This window comes from Esox lucius, chromosome 6 (genome assembly GCF_011004845.1).
Source record: "Esox lucius isolate fEsoLuc1 chromosome 6, fEsoLuc1.pri, whole genome shotgun sequence".
Classification (NCBI taxonomy): domain Eukaryota; kingdom Metazoa; phylum Chordata; class Actinopteri; order Esociformes; family Esocidae; genus Esox; species Esox lucius.
This window is the reverse complement of record NC_047574.1, coordinates 7786489-7807288: the sequence shown is the minus strand read 5'-3', so window position 1 is coordinate 7807288 and position 20800 is coordinate 7786489. Positions and strand designations below refer to the sequence as shown.

Sequence of the window (20800 nt, the reverse complement as noted above, 5' to 3'; positions counted from 1 at the left end):
GTTCTTACAGTCGATGTCAGACTGGTTGACAGTTACAGGAAACGTCTAACTGAGGTTATTTCAGCCAGTGGGGGCATTACCAGGAATTAGGGCACACGGTGCCCTAAAGTCTTCCTCAGCAGGAATTGGCATCTCTGTTGATTTTGTTGTTAAATAAACGATAACACAGTTGCATTTTCATTGTTTATGGTTCAACCACATCCCCTTTATCTATAGCTATTGTTTTAAGGAAGATCGAAGATTGATACGTCTATATTTCTTAAAATATCCCCAAATGTTTCATGGGGTGTACACATTTTTTCACGACTGTATATACACACCCATCAGCCATAACATTATGAGCACCTGCCTAATATCGTGTAGGTCACCCTTTTGCCGCCAAACAGCCCTGACCAGTCGAGGCACGGCTCCGCTAGGCCTCTGTGGGTGTGCTGTGGTATCTTGGCACCAAGATGTTAGCAGCAGCTCCTTTACGTCCTGTAAGTTGCGAGGTGGCGCCTCCATGGATCTGACCTGTTTGTCCAGCACATCCCACAGATGTTCAATTGGATTGAGATCTGGGGAATTTGGAGGCCAAGTCAACACCTTTAACTCGTTGTTGTGTTACTCAAATATTCCTGAACAATTTTTGCTTTGTAGCAGGGTGCATTATCTTGCTGAAAGAGGCCAATGCCATCCACGTGATGTAAAAGGAAACGTGATTCATCAGACCAGGCCGCCTTCTTCCATTGCTCCGTGGTCCAGTTCACACCAGGCCACCTTCTTCCATTGCTCTGTGGTCCAGTTCTGATGCTCACGTGCCCACTGTAGGCACTGTCGGCAGTGGACAGTGCCCTGACTGGTCTGCGGCTACGCAGCCCCATACCCAACAAACTGCGATGCACTGTGTGTTCTGACACCTTTCTATCAGTACCAGCATTTACTTTTTCATCTGTTGGATTGGACCACACAGGCCAGCCTTCACTCCCCACATGCATCATTGAGCCTTGGCCGCCCATGACCCTGTCGCCGGTTCACCGCTTTTCCTTCCTTGGACCACTTTTGATAGGTACTGACCACTGCAGACAGGGAACACCCCACAAGGGCTGCAGTTTTGGAGACGATCTGACCCAGTCGTCTAGCCATCACAATTTGGCCCTTGTCAAAGTTGCTCAGATCCTCACACTTGCCCATTTTTCCTGCTTCTAACACATCAACTTTGAGGACAGAATGTTGACTAGCTGCCTAATACAGCCCACCCACTGACAGGTGCCATGATAACGAGATTATCAGTGTTATTCATTTCACCTGTCAGTGGTCATAATGTCATGGCTGATCGGTGTACATGTGTGTGTGCTCGTGTCTGTGCGGAGACACTGTTCTATTCACATTTGCATCAGGTCAGTACTTACTGACAGTTTGCAACACACGTGCAGTGCCTTTCTCTTACCAAGATATATCCAAACCGCACTGTCTCCACACCACCCTTTGCCAGGATAAAGAAACACATCCCAGTGAGGGTGCTCTGATGAGGACGTCATATTGTCCCATTTTAAATCGGGCTGCAGTGCAGGACCACTGGGCACCGCTGCAGTTTGACACCGTGAATAAGTCTCAGTGTGAACAGGCCAAGTGTGTGTGTGTGTGTGGAAGGATGTGTTGCAGCGCTGTGTGTTATAGTGCTATAACAGAGGGACCTGCCTGATGTAGGGCTCCAGCAGGGATTAGGACAGAGTCCCCCAGGAATTGGACCACAGTCCAGCCCTGCACACCGTGGTCCTCCCACAGCCGCTGACGCAACTTCCTGCTCAGGTACCAGCTAAGCTCTCTGATTGGGTCATGCTCCGCCGGAACCTCCACCCCCTGCTCCTTAGCAACCTGATGACAAGACGGAGGAGACACGGCAACGATTAGAGACAGGGTCTACACGGAAAACAGGCAGGCACTGACAGACAGACAGGCAGAGACAGACAGGCAGGCAGAGGTAGACAGGCAGAGAGACAGACAGGCAGAGAGACAGACAGAGTTAGACACGCAGACAAAGTGAGATAGATTAGATAATAGATGGATACTTCGATGTCACGGAGGGGGAATCCAATTATGGTGTCGTTGGTGTCTGCACAGAGAGAAAATATAAAACTGAAAATAACCTTGTGCAAAAACTCTTTAATTTTCTCCACATCTTTGCTAACGTAGATGTGCCACAAGGCCCCAGGCGTCTCGCTGGAATCCTTTAATCTTCTTTTCACACTGTCGTCCAAATCTTCCTCCTCCAGCCTCTTCAGCACTCCTGCCACACAAACACAGGAAGCATTAGAACAACACACATCTATTGACTACAAAGAGAATCTGCGAGCCCGAAACCTGGCATCAACATCCCTTTAAAGAGGAACTCTTAATACATGAATAGTGATGAGAGAAACCAGAGTTCTCTGATGCCATCCCTGGCAGGCAGTGACAATACTACTGAGGACAGAGGAAGTGTCAGCTGGATGACGTTGGCATTATATCTGATACACATCTAAACGTTAGGATATTTTGATGATCGAGAAGGTAGTGAATCTCGAATGACTTGTACTTCAGCAAAGCCTAGCTCCTCTCTATGTTTCTTCATATGTTCCAGGCATTCTAGGGAGTTTTTGCCAGCCACTGTGCCGTAACATCATATTTGCTTGGTCTCTGGGTTTTCGGTTAGATATGTCTGCTATGCAGAATGTGGCAAGTGCTAATGTAAAATAGGCTTTATGGAGAAAAAAAATTATTGACTGGAAAGGCTACAGTAATACTGCTCTAGGTAGGAAAAAGAGAGAGAGAGTCTGTGTGTCTCCTGACTTCATATCAGGATCACTTCCAGCCAATCAGGAAGCCAGGAATTTTTCTTTAACTCAGAGGACCCTGGGAAACAGGAAGTCTGTTCTGATCGTAGCATTTAAAACCCTCTCAGTGTCTCACCAGTCTTGGACAGGACTCCATTCCCCTTGGCAACGCCCACGTAGACCAGGACAGAGACAATGTCTGACACCTCCATGTGCAGGTTAGCCGTCCCAAAGTCCTGCTCCTGGGAGGCAGCCACTCCTACAGAGGACATTCAGAAAAGACCACACTAAGGTTAAGTCCTACAGAGGACATCCACCACAGACCACACTAAGGTGAAAATGGAGACAATATATATAGTGTGGATCTCCTACATATTCTGGCTAAACTTTAATAGTAGGTATTGAACCCAATCTTGAGCAGGCTTAATGCTTCTGGTTTTTCCTTGGGGGAAGGAGGAACATGAAAGTTCAACTAACTTTAAAATGCTGTCTCAACGCATCCATATATCACTGAAGCTAAACTATTAGAAACTGAAATTCACTGACTAAACCAGACTACCAGACTATTAGCTTTCATATCAAGTGTGGAAAACCCACGTCTGCTGTGGTGTTAAGAGCTGAAACTCAGATATAACGGGTGGTCATACTGAGATGTGTTCCAGGTGTTTCCAGGTCTCCTACCGTAAGCACAGCATAGACGGGGACCCAGATCTGGGCGGACAAAAAAGCTGGGTAGATGGGAGGCCAGGTTGAGGTTCCCCTCAGGGTCTGAGTACTCTGGTAGGGGCAGGTTCCTCATCAGGTCATCATACCTACAGACAGACATACACGGGAGGAGTGACATAACATTAAGAAAACAGGTTGGATCAACTGAACCCAGAGAACAATACTACTACAATAGTTATTCACTGAACCCAGAGAACAATACTACTACGATAGTTATTCACTGAACCCAGAGAACAATACTACTACGATAGTTATTCACTGAACCCAGAGAACAATACTACTACAATAGTTATTCAGTGAACGCAGAGAACAATACTACTACAATAGTTATTCACTGAACCCAGAGAACAATACTACTACGATAGTTATTCACTGAACCCAGAGAACAATACTACAACAATAGTTATTCAGTGAACGCAGAGAACAATACTACTACGATGGTAATTCACTGAACCCAGAGAACAATACTACTACGATGGTAATTCACTGAACCCAGAGAACAATACTACTACGATGGTAATTCACTGAACCCAGAGAACAATACTACTACGATGGTAATTCACTGAACCCAGAGAACAATACTACTACGATGGTAATTCACTGAACCCAGAGAACAATACTACTACGATGGTAATTCACTGAACCCAGAGAACAATACTACTACGATGGAAATTCACTGAACCCAGAGAACAATACTACTACGATAGTTATTCACTGAACCCAGAGAACAATACTACTACGATGGTAATTCACTGAATACAGAGAACAATACTACTACGATGGTAATTCACTGAATACAGAGAACAATACTACTACGATGGTAATTCACTGAATACAGAGAACAATACTACTACGATGGTAATTCACTGAATACAGAGAACAATACTACTACGATAGTTATTCAGTGAATACAGAGAATGACATCATTACTGTGGTAATCCACAGAACCCAAAAAAACATCACTACTTAAGTGTACATTCACCAGAGCAGCAATCCAGATCACGCGCTGATAATCAACGGTAACATCCCGAAAAACATAGTGACACACTAAATCTTTCTCTCGCTGTCTCTCTCACTATCTCCAATCAAATGTAACTAGTGATAACAGCCAATATGGGTTTCTGCATCTGTGATGCAGACGCGTGTCCTCTTGAAGCAAGGTCAGTAAGCACAGAGAACGGTCAGCAGTGTTCCACTGAACCCAGAGAACCTGGTTACTCCGGCGGTAGACGAGGCCTACTAACAATGCTAACATAGCAGTTAGTATTCTGGTCAGACTGTCTTTATACCTGGAGGGCATCAGGGCCATGAATTCCTCTCCTGACGGCCAGTCCTTCAGCCGATACACCAGGGTTTCACCATCTTTAGACTTGGGTCTCTCTGCAGGGAGAAGGGGGGGGGGGTTACGTACATCAGGATAGCTAGAGACTGTAGATATGAAATATACATCAGGATAGCTAGAGACTGTAGATATGAAATATACATCAGGATAGCTAGAGACTGTAGATAAGAAATACACAACATTCTTTCAGGTAGCTACAGTAAATAATGTTATAGTTGCTTCTTACTGGTGAGATCCTCAAATCCGTCCCAGAACTCCTTGATGCCAGAGTTCGAGATGATGCCATCTTTGCAGTTGACAAGGTCTCCCTGATGGTCAGCAAACTCCTGATTAAAGCTTTCTGCTTTCCACAAAGCAGCATTCAGACGCTTATGAACCCCTGACACCAGGACAGGCTGGGGAATAAAACAACACAGAGAACCATTCCTACCAGAAAACCAGTCCAACCAGAGAACTATACAACCAACACCAACCAAACCTACACTACCAATATATTTACATTTCACTGTAACCTAAGATATATTACCAAACAGGCTTAGCACTACCAACCAAATAAACCAGGTGGTCACAACCAGTGATCTCATCACAAATCACTTGGACAGGTTCCGGTCATGGGAGGAGACCCAACTGAGTGATGGGTCACTGACCTGTCCTTGTCTCCAACACTCCCTGAACAGCTTCCGGTTGCCAGGGTGCCGGTGGTCTTTGAGCCAGAGCAGGCGGTGCTGGTACAGCCAGTGGTGGGGGGCATCAGCCAGGGGCGGCGGGGTCTTCTCCACCTGGGGCTTGGCAGGTAGGGGCTCATCTGGCACACCCCCGGGCCCAGACTGCCTCTTCCTCTCTGTCTTCTCCGGTCTCACCTCCCTCTCCTCGGCAGTGGTTGTGGCGGTGGCCTCCAGCTTCAGGCTCAGCTTGGCTCCTCGACTGGCTGGGATCTTGTTCTCCACCACTGACGCTATGATGTCATCCAGGATGTTGGGCATGCTGCGCCCACTTTTCCCCGTCTGGAGAAGGCAGACGGCATGAGCACATATAGATCAGTAACAGGGGGAGCAGCGACCTGAAGTACATAACCAGCCAATGCTGTGGACTTGTGCTCCCACCATTAGCGAGTACATTCTGTTCTGCTTAAGTGTACATTTGACCACATCTCTCTCCTAGTTTGGTGAAGCAAATGTGTATGTAATTACACAGCTTTTTTTTCTACACCAACAGGATCGGGGAGAGTCAACGAAGCCATTAAGCACCGTTCCCTGAAGCCGACCAGTCGCCGAAGCCCAGACACCGTTGGCATTCGTTGGCCTACCTGCGTTGCAGTGGAGTACACAGGCGCAAAGGCGATGCCGGCGTCGGTGGAGCCCATGCGTAGTTTGCCGGCAGTGGTAGTGAGGAGGTCCCGTAACGTGGAGCCCTGTTCTGAGCTGTTTGACACCAGACTGGAAGCCTTACAGTGCAGAGACTCCAGGGCGCTGACATCATGGTGATCCTCCTCCTTCACCGTCTTCCCCACCGGAGACTTCTTGTTTTCTGCAACACACAGAGACTCCTCAGTCACACGACATTATCGTCGCACATCGGTCACACAACATTATCGTTGCACACCTGTCACACAACATTATCGCCACACATCGGTCACACGACATTATCGTTGCACACCTGTCACACAACATTATCGCCACACATCGGTCACACGACATTATCGTTGCACACTGGTCGCACAGCATTATGGTTGCACACCTGTCACACAACATTATCGCCACACATCGGTCACACAACATTATCGTTGCACACCTGTCACACAACATTATCGCCACACATCGGTCACACAACATTATCGTTGCACACCTGTCACACGACATTATCGGCGCACATTGGTCACACAACATTATTGTCGCACACCGGTCACACGGCATTATCATTGCACAACGGTCACAAGACATTATCTCAACACATAGGTCACAAGTCTTTATCGGCGCACGTCAGTCTCGAGCCATTATCACCACACATCGGTCCAAAGACATTATTATCACACATCAGTCACACCGAATTATCGGCACAATTTAGTCACCAGACAATATCGCCACACATAAGTCTCAAAACATTATCGCCACATATCAGTCACACAGAATCAGTCACACATCAGGTACACAACATCAGGTACACAACATTAATACTACACATCAGCTGCTGCTAACTGATCAGTATCTGTTAAAGCACTTTGTGACAGCTGCCAACAAAGAAGTGCTTAATAAAATACATTTGAGTGACTGGATTTGATCCCTGGCTGTAACCCCAGTCTCAGAGGGTGCCTCATGATGCAATAATATAAATCTGAATCACACCGACATGTATGAAATATGATTATAAACCCTGAATGACTGACAGGGGGCGCTGTATTACATCTACAGAGCAGGGCACTCCTCCAGGTTAAAAAAATATTTGGAAGTGAGTAATGCAAAAACAAATGACGGCATGCAAAATTGCCCCTGAAACATGTAAAAGGAACTCCCTGGTACCTTTTTTCTCCTCCCGTGACTTCTGTTCTGCCAAGTCAGCTAGGAAGTGGAGAGGACTCTGGGACTCCGGAGGGGTCAGCTTGGGGTCGGAGGAGGTGTCGGACGTGGGGCTGGAGCCGCCGTTGGTCTCTGGTTTTCCCTGACTTGGGATCAACTGGCCAGGCTCGGTCTTCACATTACACAGAGAGATCTTGTTGCAGTGGTTCAACACATTCTGGAGAACCTGGACAGGAGACGTGTCAACAACGCGTCAACAAGTAAACAACACCACAGACCGAGACAGCCAACGCACGTCAACAACAATAGCATTGCACATGTCGGCGACGACAGATTCCGGACCGGGTCAGAGGTCACTGTTTTTTTTTTGCCAGCACTGGAACCAAAACGCCACCGTGGACACAGAGGGTGCTTCCTAAACGATTCCCTATTCCCCAGTTAGGGCGCTACCTCAGACCAGGGCCAATGGCGGTATAGACACATACCTGGGACACTCCGTTGGTAGTGGGCAGTTTGTTGAGCAGCGTGTTGGGCTTGGCAGTGCAAGCACAATGGGCCTTGATGTTGTACCTCTCCCTGAACATGTGCATGGCGCTCACAAGCTCTGTCAGAACTGGATGAGAAACAGGACAAGCGACAGCACAGATTAAAACAGCGTGGTACAAGTCTTACTATCACAGATGGAAACATTAAGGGTACGCATGAAGAAAAAGCGCAGCTAAGAAATAAAACTGCCTGTACTCCTCTGATCTGAGAACAGAGAAGACGATTTATTGATTCGAAATCAGGAGTAAATGCTGTGTATATAACTGCTCTTGTATCTTCCTAAATCAGGAGAAACGGTGAAGGCATGTGCCACTGCCTAGGAATAGAGTCAGGATGGCCAGGCTGTCAGGAGAGCTAGCCAAGAGCATCCAGGGGTGCCTGTCCCTTTAAAGGAGAGAGTAGTGGGAAGCGGTCGCAGCATGTCCTGTGTACGTTCACCCCTCCCCTTTCAGCTGAATAATTAATACTATTCCAGCCCTGGCTGACTTCCAGTCAGTAGGCATTGGCCGTGGGCCAGAAAGGGAGACCAACGGAGAGCAGTGGTTCCTACCAGTTCCTGGAATAATCTGTGTTGGCATCAGGTGCTTGTGATCGTGCGGCTGTCCCTTGACACACTTCAGCCAGACGTACTGCTCTTTGTCTGCAGGAACAAGAGACCTCGCGTTATTACAAGGCCAGAATCACAGCAGTCACATCACAGCAGTCACACACTACACCCAATAGAAACTGGATGGTGCCTGATTCCTTACTGAAGTGGCCATATCCCTGTGGCAGTAGACCGGGACGCCCTGGGATTCAGAATGGACTGTCCATATCCCGCAGCTTTCCGGAGCTTCACACAGTGTCAAAAATGAACGCCCTGCTTTTCTAACATGGCGATGACGTCAACAACAATGCTGTTGTAACTGGTACCTATGTTTAGGATTTTATAAGGTCCTCTGTGGGGTAAGGCCACAGCAGTAGCTACATTCTCCTAGGGTCCAATCAGAATGATTCACTTAATGACATGCTGTCAAATGTTAGAGAGCAATATTGTGGTTCTGACTGACACCGGAGGAACGGAGAGACCGACTGACAGAGAGACTGTTGCGGACAACACAGAAAGACAAAGACAGACAGCGCGCCTTGTCAGAAGTACAGAATACGCTGTCACAGCCTGCTGTGTATAACAGACAGGAATATCTGTCTGTCTGGCCCATCTGTATGAACCGTCTATCTGACCCGTCTGTCTGTCTGACTAATCCGTCTGTCTGACCTGTCTGTCTGTCTGACCTGTCTGTCTGACCCCTCTGTCTGTCTGACCTGTCTGACCCGTTTGTCAGTCTGACTCATCTCTCTGACCCATCTGCATGACCAGTCTGCATGACCTGTCTGTCTGACCTGTCTGTCTGACCTGTCTGACCCGATTGTGGGATTGTTGACGTGCTGTACTCTGCCTGCTGTTACCTACCTGGCTACCTGCCAAACTTTTTCGAATTTACTCGATATAAACTAATTGGTCAAAATTCTATTTTAGAGTTTTACCAACGCAATATTTATCTGTTGACCTCTTACCCAACTTTTCTACACCGGGACTCTTTTTGGACATAATTAACAGAACTACTCACCCCTGAACACCGGAGGCTAAGTATCATTACAATGCCTTTTCACTGTAATTGTTGTAGCAACAACACGGAGGAGAATGTTCGTCTTAAGTTAAAGATAGCAGAGTTAGAGGCTCGGCTTCTGACGCAAATGCCAGGCAAGGATTATGCTAGTGTAGAAATAGAAAAATCTGCGTCAGTGCCACCAGGTAGAAACGATAGTTTTGTTAGCCCCCCGGCACAGCTCCTGCAGCCGGGCAATAACTTTCTCTTGGTCACTGGGAAGAAATGCCGTCGACCAGTTAAACCTGAATCGTTGCTAAAACCAACTGAGACTTTGAACAGGTTTTCCCCACTGGAGTCGGAGTCAAGGCCCGAGCCGTCTTCGGAGGGGAATGGTCGGCAGGCATGTTCTACCGGTGGACTTGAAAAACTGAAAACTTTAGTCATTGGCGATTCCATCACACGCAGTATTAGACTAAAGAATCAGCCGGCGATCGTACATTGTTTACCGGGGGGCAGAGCCACCGACGTAGCCGCAAATCTGGGGTTGGTGCTAGCGAAGTCTAAAACTGGCAAGTATAGAGAGTACAGAGATATTGTTATCCACGTTGGCACCAACGATGTTAGGATGAAACAGTCAGAGGTTACGAAGCAGAACATAGCATCAGCGTGTAAATTAGCTAGAAAGATGTGTCGGCATCGAGTAATTGTCTCTGGCCCCCTCCCAGCTAGGGGTGGTGACGAGCTCTACAGCAGACTTGCGCAACTCAATCGCTGGCTGAAAACGGAGTTCTGCCCGTCGCAGGAGGTAGAGTTTGTAGATAACTGGCCTTCTTTTTGGGACTCTCCCAGAAATAGGGCCAGGCCTGATCTGCTGAGGAGCGACGGACTCCATCCTAGCTGGAGTGGTGCTCTTCTTTTGTCTAGGAACATTGACAGGAGTCTCACTCCTATAGCTTTAACATGAGATAGGGTGCAGGTCAGGCTGCAGGCTGTTAGCCAGCCTGCTAGCATAGTGGAGTTTGTCAATAGCATAGCCAGAGTAGTTAGTACAGCTTTACCTATTGTCACTGTGACTTGTTCCAGGCTGAGAAAAGTTAAACAAGGTAGAGCTATCAAAAACAACCTTATTAAGATAAAGCCTTCCTCCACCTCGGTCAAAAATAAAAATAATTGTATCACTTCGCATCTCAAAATGGGACTCCTAAATATTAGATCTCTTGCTCCAAAGGCAGTTGCGGTAAATGAATTAATCTCTGATCATAAACTAGATGCTATTGGTTTATGTGAAACGTGGCTAAAGCCTAATGAATTCACTGCCTTAAATGAGGCCTCTCCTCCTGGCTATACTAGTGATCATATCCCTCGTGCGTCCCGAAAAGGAGGGGGTGTCGCTAATATTTATGACAGTAAATATAAACTTACTCTCAAACATATCACAGAGTTTCATTCTTTCGAAGTTTTACTCATGAAAGTTAACCAGGCCGATAAATCATTTTACATAGCATACGAGAAATAGATATTGTAGATCTAATAATTTACCCCCAAAATCCTGGATTATCGGATCACTGTCTTATTACATTTACCGTTAAAACAAGAAATCCACTTGCCCCCCAAACAATGAGTTTCAAAAGCCGTACTATAAATTCTCGGATTACAAATAAATTCCTTGATATTCTTACTAGTTCGCTCATAAATGACAGAGTAAATAAATCTGTAAACGATCAAATCGAGGATCTAAACTCAATACTGCGAAATACATTAGACATAGTTGCACCACTAAAAACTAAAGAAATACGCAATAAGAAACTTGCTCCTTGGTACACCGACAATACTAGAGCACTTAAGCAAGCCTCCAGAAAATTGGAGCGAAAGTGGCGCTCCACCAAGTTGGAAGTATTTAGACTAGCCTGGATAGACAGTACAGTACAATACCGAAAATCACTCACGTCTGCTCGATCAGCTTATTTCTCCAACCTGATTGAGGCGAACAAAAACAATCCAAAATTTCTCTTTGATACAGTTGCAAAGTTAACAAAAAAGCAAAGCTTAGCAAGTGAAGTGGGTCTTCACTTTAGTTGTAATGAATACATGAACTACTTTGATGAAAAGATCGTCACCATTAGAAAACATAACTGAATCCTTAAATAGTTATGGTCCTAAAAATCTCAGTTGTCCAAAAAATTTCCGGAACCTCCCTGATCAGGTGTCAATGGGGACACTTGAGTTTTTTGATACCATATCGCTCGACACATTTACAAAATGTGTAATGAGTTCTAAACCCAGAAACTCTCAGCTAGACCTGATTCCTACAAAATTACTTAAGGAGTTATTTCCTGTGCTAGGTCAGCCAATGCTGAACATAATAAATTGCTCCCTTTCCTCCGGATGCGTACCAAACTCATTAAAAATTGCGGAAATTAAGCCTCTTCTAAAAAAATCTAATCTAGATCCCGACATATTAAACAATTATAGGCCAATATCGAACCTCCCGTTCCTCTCAAAAATCTTAGAAAAATTTGTTTCCCAACAACTGAATGCCTTCCTAAAGACAAAAAACATTTATGAAATATTCCAGTCTGGTTTTAGATCCCATCATAGTACTGAGACTGCACTCGTGAAGGTAACAAATTACCTTCTAATGGCCTCAGACAAAGGATCCGCATCCGTCCTGTTGCTTCTTGATCTTAGTGCTGCTTTTGACACTATTGATCACTCCCTTCTCTTAGAGAGACTGGAAACCAATATTGGCCTACGTGGACATGTTCTAGCCTGGTTTAAATCTTATTTATCTGAAAGATATCAGTTCGTTAGTGTGGATGGCATATCCTCTGACAAGTCAAAGGTATGCTTAGGAGTTCCTCAAGGCTCGGTTCTGGGCCCATTACTTTTCTCACTATACATGCTCCCTCTGGGCGATGTAATCCGAAATCACAATATTAACTTTCACTGTTATGCTGATGACACACAGTTATATATTTCAATGAAGCATGGAGAAGCCCCTAAATTAGCTATTTTGGAAGCATGCGTTTCAGATATTAGGAAGTGGATGACAGAGAATTTCTTGCTCTTAAACTCAAATAAAACAAAAATGCTCCTTTTAGGACCCAAAAAACAAAGAGCATTGTTAGCAGATCTCACTGTGAACCTCGACGGCTGCATGGTCGTATCCCAAAAAACTGTAAAAAACCTTGGCGTTACCCTTGACCCTGACCTCTCCTTTGAAGAACATATAAAATATGTCTCAAGAGTTGCTTATTTTCATCTTCGAAACATCGCAAAAATTAGAAACTTTCTATCAAAAACTGATGCAGAAAAATTAATTCATGCTTTCGTTACTTCTAGATTAGATTACTGCAATGCTCTTCTCTCTGGTTATCCAGACAAATTAATAAATAAACTTCAATTAGTGCTGCACACGGCTGCTAGAATCCTAACTAGAACAAAAAAAATTGAACACATTACTCCTGTCCTAGCAACCTTACACTGGCTGCCTGTTAGGGTTAGGGCTGATTTTAAGGTTTTACTCTTAACCTATAAATCAATACATGGACTTGCTCCTACTTACCTTGCTGAAATGATCCAGCCATACATACCTTCATGTAACCTACAATCGCAAGATGCAGGCCTTTTAATTGTACCTAGAATTTCTAAACAAACAGTTGGCGGCAGGGCCTTTTCTCATAGAGCTCCACTCCTGTGGAATGATCTGCCAATTAAGGTTAGAAATGCAAACTCAGTGCAAACTTTCAAGTGTCTACTAAAAACTCATCTCTACAGCACGGTTTATAATTAGGTGTAGCCTGGCCCGGGGGCGTGAAGGTGACCAGTAGGCTTGATACTGTCCACCCTTGCTGTCTTGCCAGGTGGGCTCTCGTCGCCACTGGGATGCCCTCCCTCCATTGCCCTTCGGGGGAAGAGTCACTGGCTTGTTGTTGACTCTCTATTGCGCACTTGTGCAGTTGGGCTGTACGCTGCTAGCAATACTCGGCCCTCATTCAGGGGGGTTGCGGTTGGTGGGTGTCCCTTTGGTTGATGCCTGGCAATGTGGTTGGATTGATTTCCTGCCTGTTGGGCCCTGTCCGGGGCCTCCCCCGGGTAGGGCCACAGTGTCACCGGACCCCCCCGTCTCAGTTTCCAAGGTGTTACGCTGCTATATTATTGTGCTGGGGGACATGAGGGATATTCTACTAACTTTTCTCAGTTTCCTCCAATTTTACATTTTAGAAGGAGATGAGGTCCTGGTCCACACCTGCGGATTACCTGGTTTGGGGGGACCGTTGCTGTTCCTGTCCTTGTCCACCTGGTCATACTTCTGACCTAGTCTAAAATCGAATATACTCTGGATTTAGCCAAGAGAAATGTATTTATTATTCCAATTGGACTCTTAATATCTCACCCGGCACAGCCAGAAGAGGACTGGTCACCCCTCTGAGCCTGGGTCCTCTCTAGGTTTCTTCCTAAAATTCGACCTTCTTAGGGAGTTTTTCCTAGCCACTGAAATTCAACACTACTGTTGTTTGCTCCTTGGGGTTTAAGGCCGGGTGTCTCTGTAAAGCACTTTGTGACAACTGCTGTTGTAAAAAGCGCTTTATAAATAAATTTTGATTGATTGACCCGTCTGTCTGACCCGTCTGTCTGTCTGATCCATCTCTCTGACCCATATGCATGACCAGTCTGGATGACCTGTCTGTCTGACCAGTCTGTCTGTCTGACCAGTCTGTTGGAGGATCCGGTAATGTGTCCCTGTAGAAGGTGTTAGAAGTAAAACTGCTGAGAAACTACTGACCTTTGGGGTTCTTTCTCTCCTTTGCCTTGTAGCAGTCCAGGCAAACGACAAACCCACATTTCTGGCAGACCCAGTGAATGTTAAACAACGTGGCTTCGCACGCGTCGCACATCTCCCTCACCCCTCTGACAGCCCTCTTCCACGCCACCTGGGCTACAAGGCAAAGCAGACACAGGGCACGTGAAGAACATCATCCCAGTCAGGAGAGACAAGACTTCCTTTATTCAGAAGTCTTCTTTAGTATGATGTTACAACAGGAGACTGACAGAGAATCAGTAAAAACCTGTGTACAACCTGTTATGAGGACACATGATTTGATGTTTTGGGTGCTTTCAGACACACCTGTCAACACCCACACAGTGAAACCCACAGCCAGAGAAATAATGTAGCTTTTAAAACAAACATCCACCACAGCCTCTCCAGTCCTACCATCCTTTTTGATCCAGGTAGCTGCAGTGTTTTCGGTGGTGACCATCTGGCAGAACTTGTCTCCGATGTAAGAGAGGATGTACTTGGAGCTGTCCGGGTCCAGCTGGTTCTCCTGATCCACGTCGGGAGCCCAGAGGGACAGAGCTTCGTCATCAAACTGGTCTGGAGTGGAGAAGCCATCCACACGGATCACACCGTTCTTACTGTAGGACAGACTGGAGGGAAGGGCAGGGTCAGATATACCCTTCAGGATGGGAAATGAGCACTGGAATACAAGGACAAACAGACTGACACCCTTACACACACACAGTTACACACAGTTACACACATACACACACACACACACACATGCTTACACACACTTGCGTGGTTACACACACAAAAACCTAACCCTAATCCTAATTCTGAGACTCGCCATCTCCCCAAGTCACATAAAGTTTCTTGTCAAAGAAAAGACCAGACAAATGTCCTCAGTTCACAGGATTTTCCTTGTTTTACTACTGAGGGCGTTTTTACACTACAATCGTTTTTTTTTAGATGAACAAGAGTTGTTGACAGATTTCCATCTGGGGAAAAAATTTATAGCGTAAACAGGTGAAAATTCTAACTGTTGCGTGACCTCCTAAGTTCATTCTGGCCTTGCATTTCCAGGTCAGTGGTCTGGCCAAAGAGCGTTTTGTACTTTTGTTGCCGCTTACGTCGCATTGAGTTTCTTGGTACTAGTGTGAATAGATTTTTTTCTTGAAATATGACGTTATTTAAATTAAATAGTTTTTAAAACAATCGTTTACATGTAAACAGGAACATAACCCCCTCCTCTTGCCCATAACAATGACAGCCTAATTAGAGAGAGCCTCCCATCAAAGACAACTGTCAGATGGCAACAACACAGAACAGAACAAAGGGCCTGCTAGCTCCTGAGATCAAGACTCTTTCGAATGACGGCTAAATGTCTCCTGTCTTATAACATCCCAGCCAGATGATGCTCCTACCCCGATTCATTAACAGCCATTAAAACGGCTGGCCAAACCAGAGTTGCATACCAAACGACACCCTTAAGAATAGCGGTTCTTAAAACTCTCCCCTGCAACCCAGATGTTCCTTTGATCAGATTAAGGTCGCTCCTGAGCTTACACACCTGATTAAGCTTGTCAACTAATCATTAAACCCTTGAATACGTGAATCAGGTGAGCTAGGTTCAAAGCTAAAACAATAATGTGAAACATCTAGGGGTCCCCGAGCAAAGGTCTGGAATTTTTTTTATAAAAAAATTCCCAAGCCAAGTTTCCTGGTAAACTAAGAGGTAAATATTGACAGGATTCCATGTTATCATCTGTGATGTCAATATCCCACAGGACCCCAGGAAAGTGAGGGCGTGACGCTGGCAGCCATTAAGAGCCAGGAAATCCTCTTTAACAGACTGACTAAGACATCCACTGGTGTGGACGGAAGCAAACAAGTTAACTATGAAAATGGATAATTGTTGTCTGTAGAAAAGGGCCCAAACACCCGAAAACTAAAACAGATCAAATGGAGTGAGACAGAGACCACTACGGAATGGCATTGTACGATGTAGAAAACGATGACCTAATCATCTCTGGACACCATGTGGGGGCGGTACCGACCGACCAAGCCAAGCAACCAACCGGACTCCAGGCGTGGCCAGGCCGCCAATAAGACAGCCCCTGACCAGCCAATAAGAAACCGGCAGGCAAAACGAGCAGCCAATTAGACTCACCGGCGAAAGTAGTAGAAGCGGCAGAAGACAGGAGAGTGTGCCGGCTCCTCCCCCTTCTTGCTGCGGACCACGCGACACTCCCGACACTTCTGCAGATTGGGTCCGATCTCAGAGCATGAGTCATCCTGCAGGAAGGACTCCCCTGTCTGCTTCAACTTCTTCACCTTCCTCCAGTCTCTTAGCACTGAGCGAGGGATACCATCTAAGACAGGGAGGTTGGTGGGGGGCAGAGAGAAATTGTTGACTACAACGTTAAATACAGGACATAGAGTGAGAGAGACACTATAGAAAGAGAGATACAGGAAGAAAGGGAGAAACAGATGGGAAAAGAGAGCAAGAGACCACAAGGGGGAGAGAGCGATGGCGGGGCATACCATCTGAGACAAGGAGGGGGGAGGTGTTTTGACACAGGCAGACAGAGATAGCTGGGGATACCATGGGAGACATGTTTACTACAACAATGAATAAAGGACACGGAGAGAGAGAGAGCGAGCGGGGGATACCGTCTAAAACGAGAAGGGGAGACATGTTTCCTACAACAGTAAATACGACAGACGGGCGGGTCAGTCCATTAGCAGAGTGCACATGTCAATAACACGGGCAGAGAGACAGATGTGAGTCCTATGCCATCTGACACAGGGTAACATGATTAGGCTCCTAACTGGATATATCACACTACAACATAGTAGGGCTCGGTTCCATTTCAACAGACAGAGAAACAGCCTCAGCGAAACAATGGACTATTGGCAATTCATGAGCCCAATTGAATTGAATCCTCTATTGCCTGACTAACCGGTAACAGGAGCGGTGCTGGTCTTGTATACACTCTGATGAATACTTCATGTCGGGAAATAAAAACACCAATGTAACTCTGTCTGGATGTCTATCTGCTAGCCTATACATCCACAACACTGTGTTGGCAATCGAATGTTTAGACTGAGGACACCTTATCTCGCAAAGCAGCAATAATCTGTGCAGCCTGGTGAAAGAGCTGAGTTAGGAGATACCCCTGTAGCAACACATAGCGTATTCTTTTCCTTTACACCAAGACAAGTTTCACATCCACGTGAACTTTTCTTCCTGAAGCAAGGCTGTGGTTTAGATCGCTCAGAACACAGCTGCACTTTAGATGTTACAGAACTTGAACTCCTCTCTCCGACACCTATTGATTATGACACGCTACACCTCTCTAGCTATACCTTCCACTACAGTATGCAATATAACATACAATGTAGTGTATAATAATAGTATGTAGTGTACAATAATAATATGTATTATATAATATTACTGTGTAGTGCATAATAAAACTATTTAATGTTTAACAACACTATGTAGTGTATAATAATACTATGTGGTGTATAACAATACAATGCAGTGTATAATAACACTTTGTAGTGTACAATGATACTATGTGGTGTATAATAATACTATGTAGTGTATAATGATACTATGTAGTGTATAATCTAGTAATTAATGCTGGACTCACTGCTGCTGGCCAGTTTCAGCTTAGTCTTCTCTCTGGCACTCCTGAAGATCCCATTGGGCTTCATGTCATCTTCGTCCTTCTCTCCCTCCCCTTTCCTCTTCTGCAGGTCGTTCTGTTTCTTCTTGTAGGTGGGCTTGGGCTGTCTCTTGGCCCGCTGCTCCTGCTTGCTGCTCTCGCTGGCGTCCGAGTCCTCCCCGCTCTCCGTGGCAGAGTCGTGGTCGTAGGTCCTCTTGTTCCCCCGCCGCGTCTTCCTGTCCTCCGGGGTCGTCTTGTCCTCCTGACCCTTGACCTCCTCCATCTTCATCTCCACATCGCCGGAGGTGGAGGCGATCAGGGCGACGGTGCACGGCTTGATCATCTCCATCTCGGACACGGCGGGGCTGACCGAGGCCGGCGGTTTCTCCAGCTTCTCCGTCTTGATGACGGCCACGGTGCTCCGGTGACTGTCCTCCTCGGAGTGTCTGGTGAGCCACGCCTTTTTCAGCTTGTGGTAGTTGGGCTGAGACTGGCTCTGGTTCGGGTTCTGGCTCATCTGGACCGGCTGGCCGTTGGGAAGCGGGCTGGGGCCGGGATTGGGGCTGGCCTTACATACCGCAGGGTTGGTGGAGGGGTCCTGGGAGGAGGAGGGAGGTGGAGGGGAGCTGTGGGGAGCTTTACCACCGGCTGGTTCCGACAGGCTTTCGGGACCACTAACGCCCCCGCTACCCGGACCTCTGGACTGCTGGGCTGCCAGCACCGCCTTGTGCTTCTTCAGGTGGATGAAGCTCCCTGAGTACGACTGGCTGGAGCCGGGACTGGGGCCGGGCTGGGCGTGCAGGCTCGGGGACGAGGTCCTGGAGGAGCAGCCCTCCTGTAGCTGAGCCCCGGGCCCCGTGTGGAAAGGCCCGACCCGGGGGCCGCTGGCGATGGAGGCGTCGGACGCACAATAGGCGGCTTCTCCACCCCTACACGGCATGCCGCGGGAGGCCGCGGCGGGGGTTGCCGTGGGAACGTCGCTCCTCATATTGCACGCGGGGTCGGGAGCGGCCGGGAGAGCGGCACCCGCTGGGACAGCAGCCGGGGAGGCTCTCATCAGGGTCCTCCTGTACTGCTGCATGCAGCCAGACTCATCCAGGTTAGTGTTGGGCAGGATCACCCTCCCTCCAGACTCCCTGCCTCTCTCCCTTTCTTCGGCCGGCTTCAGGCAGTCCGTCTGGGTCCTGCCCGCCGGGAACAGCCTCCCCGACGCGGGCTCCTTGGCCGGCGGGGCGGTCCTGGGGCCCGGCGAGCCATCGTACTTTATGCACGTAGAGGGCCGGACGATGACGGACGCCGTGGCGGCCCCCGGTTTCCCTCCGCGGCTCCGCTCGGAGTGCCATCCCGGCTGGTCGTGAACCCGGGAGTCTCCGGCGTGCCACGCCCCCGCCGTCGTCGTCGTTGCCGCCGCCGTCGTCTCCGCTGACACCTTACACAACGCGCCGACCTCTCGCAGCTCCGGCAGCAGGGTGGGGGGTTTCTGCTGCTCCGACACCTTGCTGGCGGAGCTGACCGGCTGGATCGGGGTCAGGGTGGGCGGGGAAAGGCGGCCGTAGCCCACCTCCTTCCTGTCCAGTGTCTGCTGAGTGGGAGGGTGGAAGACGGGGGCTCGGTGGAGCGCCGGCATGCACCGCAGCTGGTTCTGGAGCTGGCTGGAGGACGGGGACATGGCCGGGCTCCTCCTCTCACTGGCGGGGCTCACGATGGTGTGTAGCGGGTGGTGCTGCATCGAGGACAGCCCCACCTGCTGGGACAGCTGCTCCGACATCTTCCCCACCAGGCCCTCCCCATCCGGGTGGTGTTTAATGAGGGGTGGGGGTTTGGACAGGGACTTGGAGCCGAACGCGGCGCCTCCCCCCGGGCCGGCGGCTGACCCTTGCTCCCTGGTCACCTTCTCGAAGTAGGAGTTGAGCTCCTTGGACGGGTAGAGGCGCGGCGGCTCGTTGACCACGCTGTTGGACAGGGTGGTGAAGTAGTTGCTCTGCGGCAGGCTGTGGTGCTGGGCCGTGGCGTGCTGCTTGAACCCGTAGCGCTCTGCCCCCGGCCGGTCCGCCTCGTTGCCCTTGGGGCTGGGGTGGGGCGGTGGCTGGGGGGGCAGGGGGGGGACGCGGGAGTACGGGGGCTCCCTGTCCGTCTCGCCGGAGCGGATCTTAGCGGTGAAAGGGGCCACCTCGATGCTCTCCTGCAGGATGCGCCTGTTCTCCTCCTTGTATTTGCTGGCCCGCTCCCCCGCCTCCTGCTGGGCCATCCTCTGCTGTTTGTGGGCCTCCAGGTAGAGGCGGTGCAGGTGGCCGTCCTTCCCGGTCGGGGTCCTGCTACGGTCCCGCTCCTGTTTCAGGTGGGCCAGTGTGATGGTTCTGATCGGGTCCACAAAACCCTTTTTCTCCAGCTCTCTGAATGAACAAATGAGGGGAACAAACAACAAGGTTCAGGGACGGACCGGGCAGGCAGTTTGAACTGGTACCGTTTATAATGTGAATGTTCATAGTGATATGTTGTGTGGTCTATCCATCACCACACACACAGCCAACAGTTTATTATGGTACCAGTAACATGAATTATAGGTGGCAAAAGTTCAAGATGAATAAATATTAGTCTGATTCTGGCGAATGGATCATCGATGCTTGGCTTGATTTTTCACAACTTAACTTGTTCTATTCCGTATTTAACCGCACTGTCCTCTGGGATACGTGGCACGGTCATGTGGTCATGTTTGTTTTTAAACTTAACATTTTTAAGGGAGAACACGTAGGTGGTGTTTAAAACATGACGGAAACACATTGAATTTGAGTACATAAACTTGGAAAAATATATTCAATGTGCACTACATTACCA

The 20800-nt window shown here is 48.0% G+C and overlaps 1 protein-coding gene across 5 annotated transcripts in view; it reads right to left on the bottom strand.

Moving 5' to 3' along the window:
- Window positions 1-20800, bottom strand: part of jmjd1cb (jumonji domain containing 1Cb) — a 122412-nt gene that overhangs the window by 2901 nt on the left and 98711 nt on the right. For 4 of the 5 annotated variants that reach the window (XM_013134161.4, XM_029120426.2, XM_029120427.2 and 1 more), the window contains 15 exons: window positions 17951-20358; window positions 16465-16666; window positions 14727-14941; window positions 14298-14450; window positions 8473-8562; window positions 7862-7989; window positions 7380-7602; window positions 6170-6390; window positions 5511-5867; window positions 5090-5258; window positions 4811-4901; window positions 3477-3607; window positions 2932-3054; window positions 2130-2269; window positions 1681-1857 (listed from right to left, as the gene is read on the bottom strand). In XM_013134161.4, the coding sequence (XP_012989615.3) occupies window positions 1681-1857; window positions 2130-2269; window positions 2932-3054; window positions 3477-3607; window positions 4811-4901; window positions 5090-5258; window positions 5511-5867; window positions 6170-6390; window positions 7380-7602; window positions 7862-7989; window positions 8473-8562; window positions 14298-14450; window positions 14727-14941; window positions 16465-16666; window positions 17951-20358 (4828 nt within the window). Of the gene's footprint in view, window positions 1-1680; window positions 1858-2129; window positions 2270-2931; window positions 3055-3476; window positions 3608-4810; window positions 4902-5089; window positions 5259-5510; window positions 5868-6169; window positions 6393-7379; window positions 7603-7861; window positions 7990-8472; window positions 8563-14297; window positions 14451-14726; window positions 14942-16464; window positions 16667-17950; window positions 20359-20800 lie in introns of those variants that run through there. The other variant, XM_029120429.2, reaches the window with a different exon arrangement.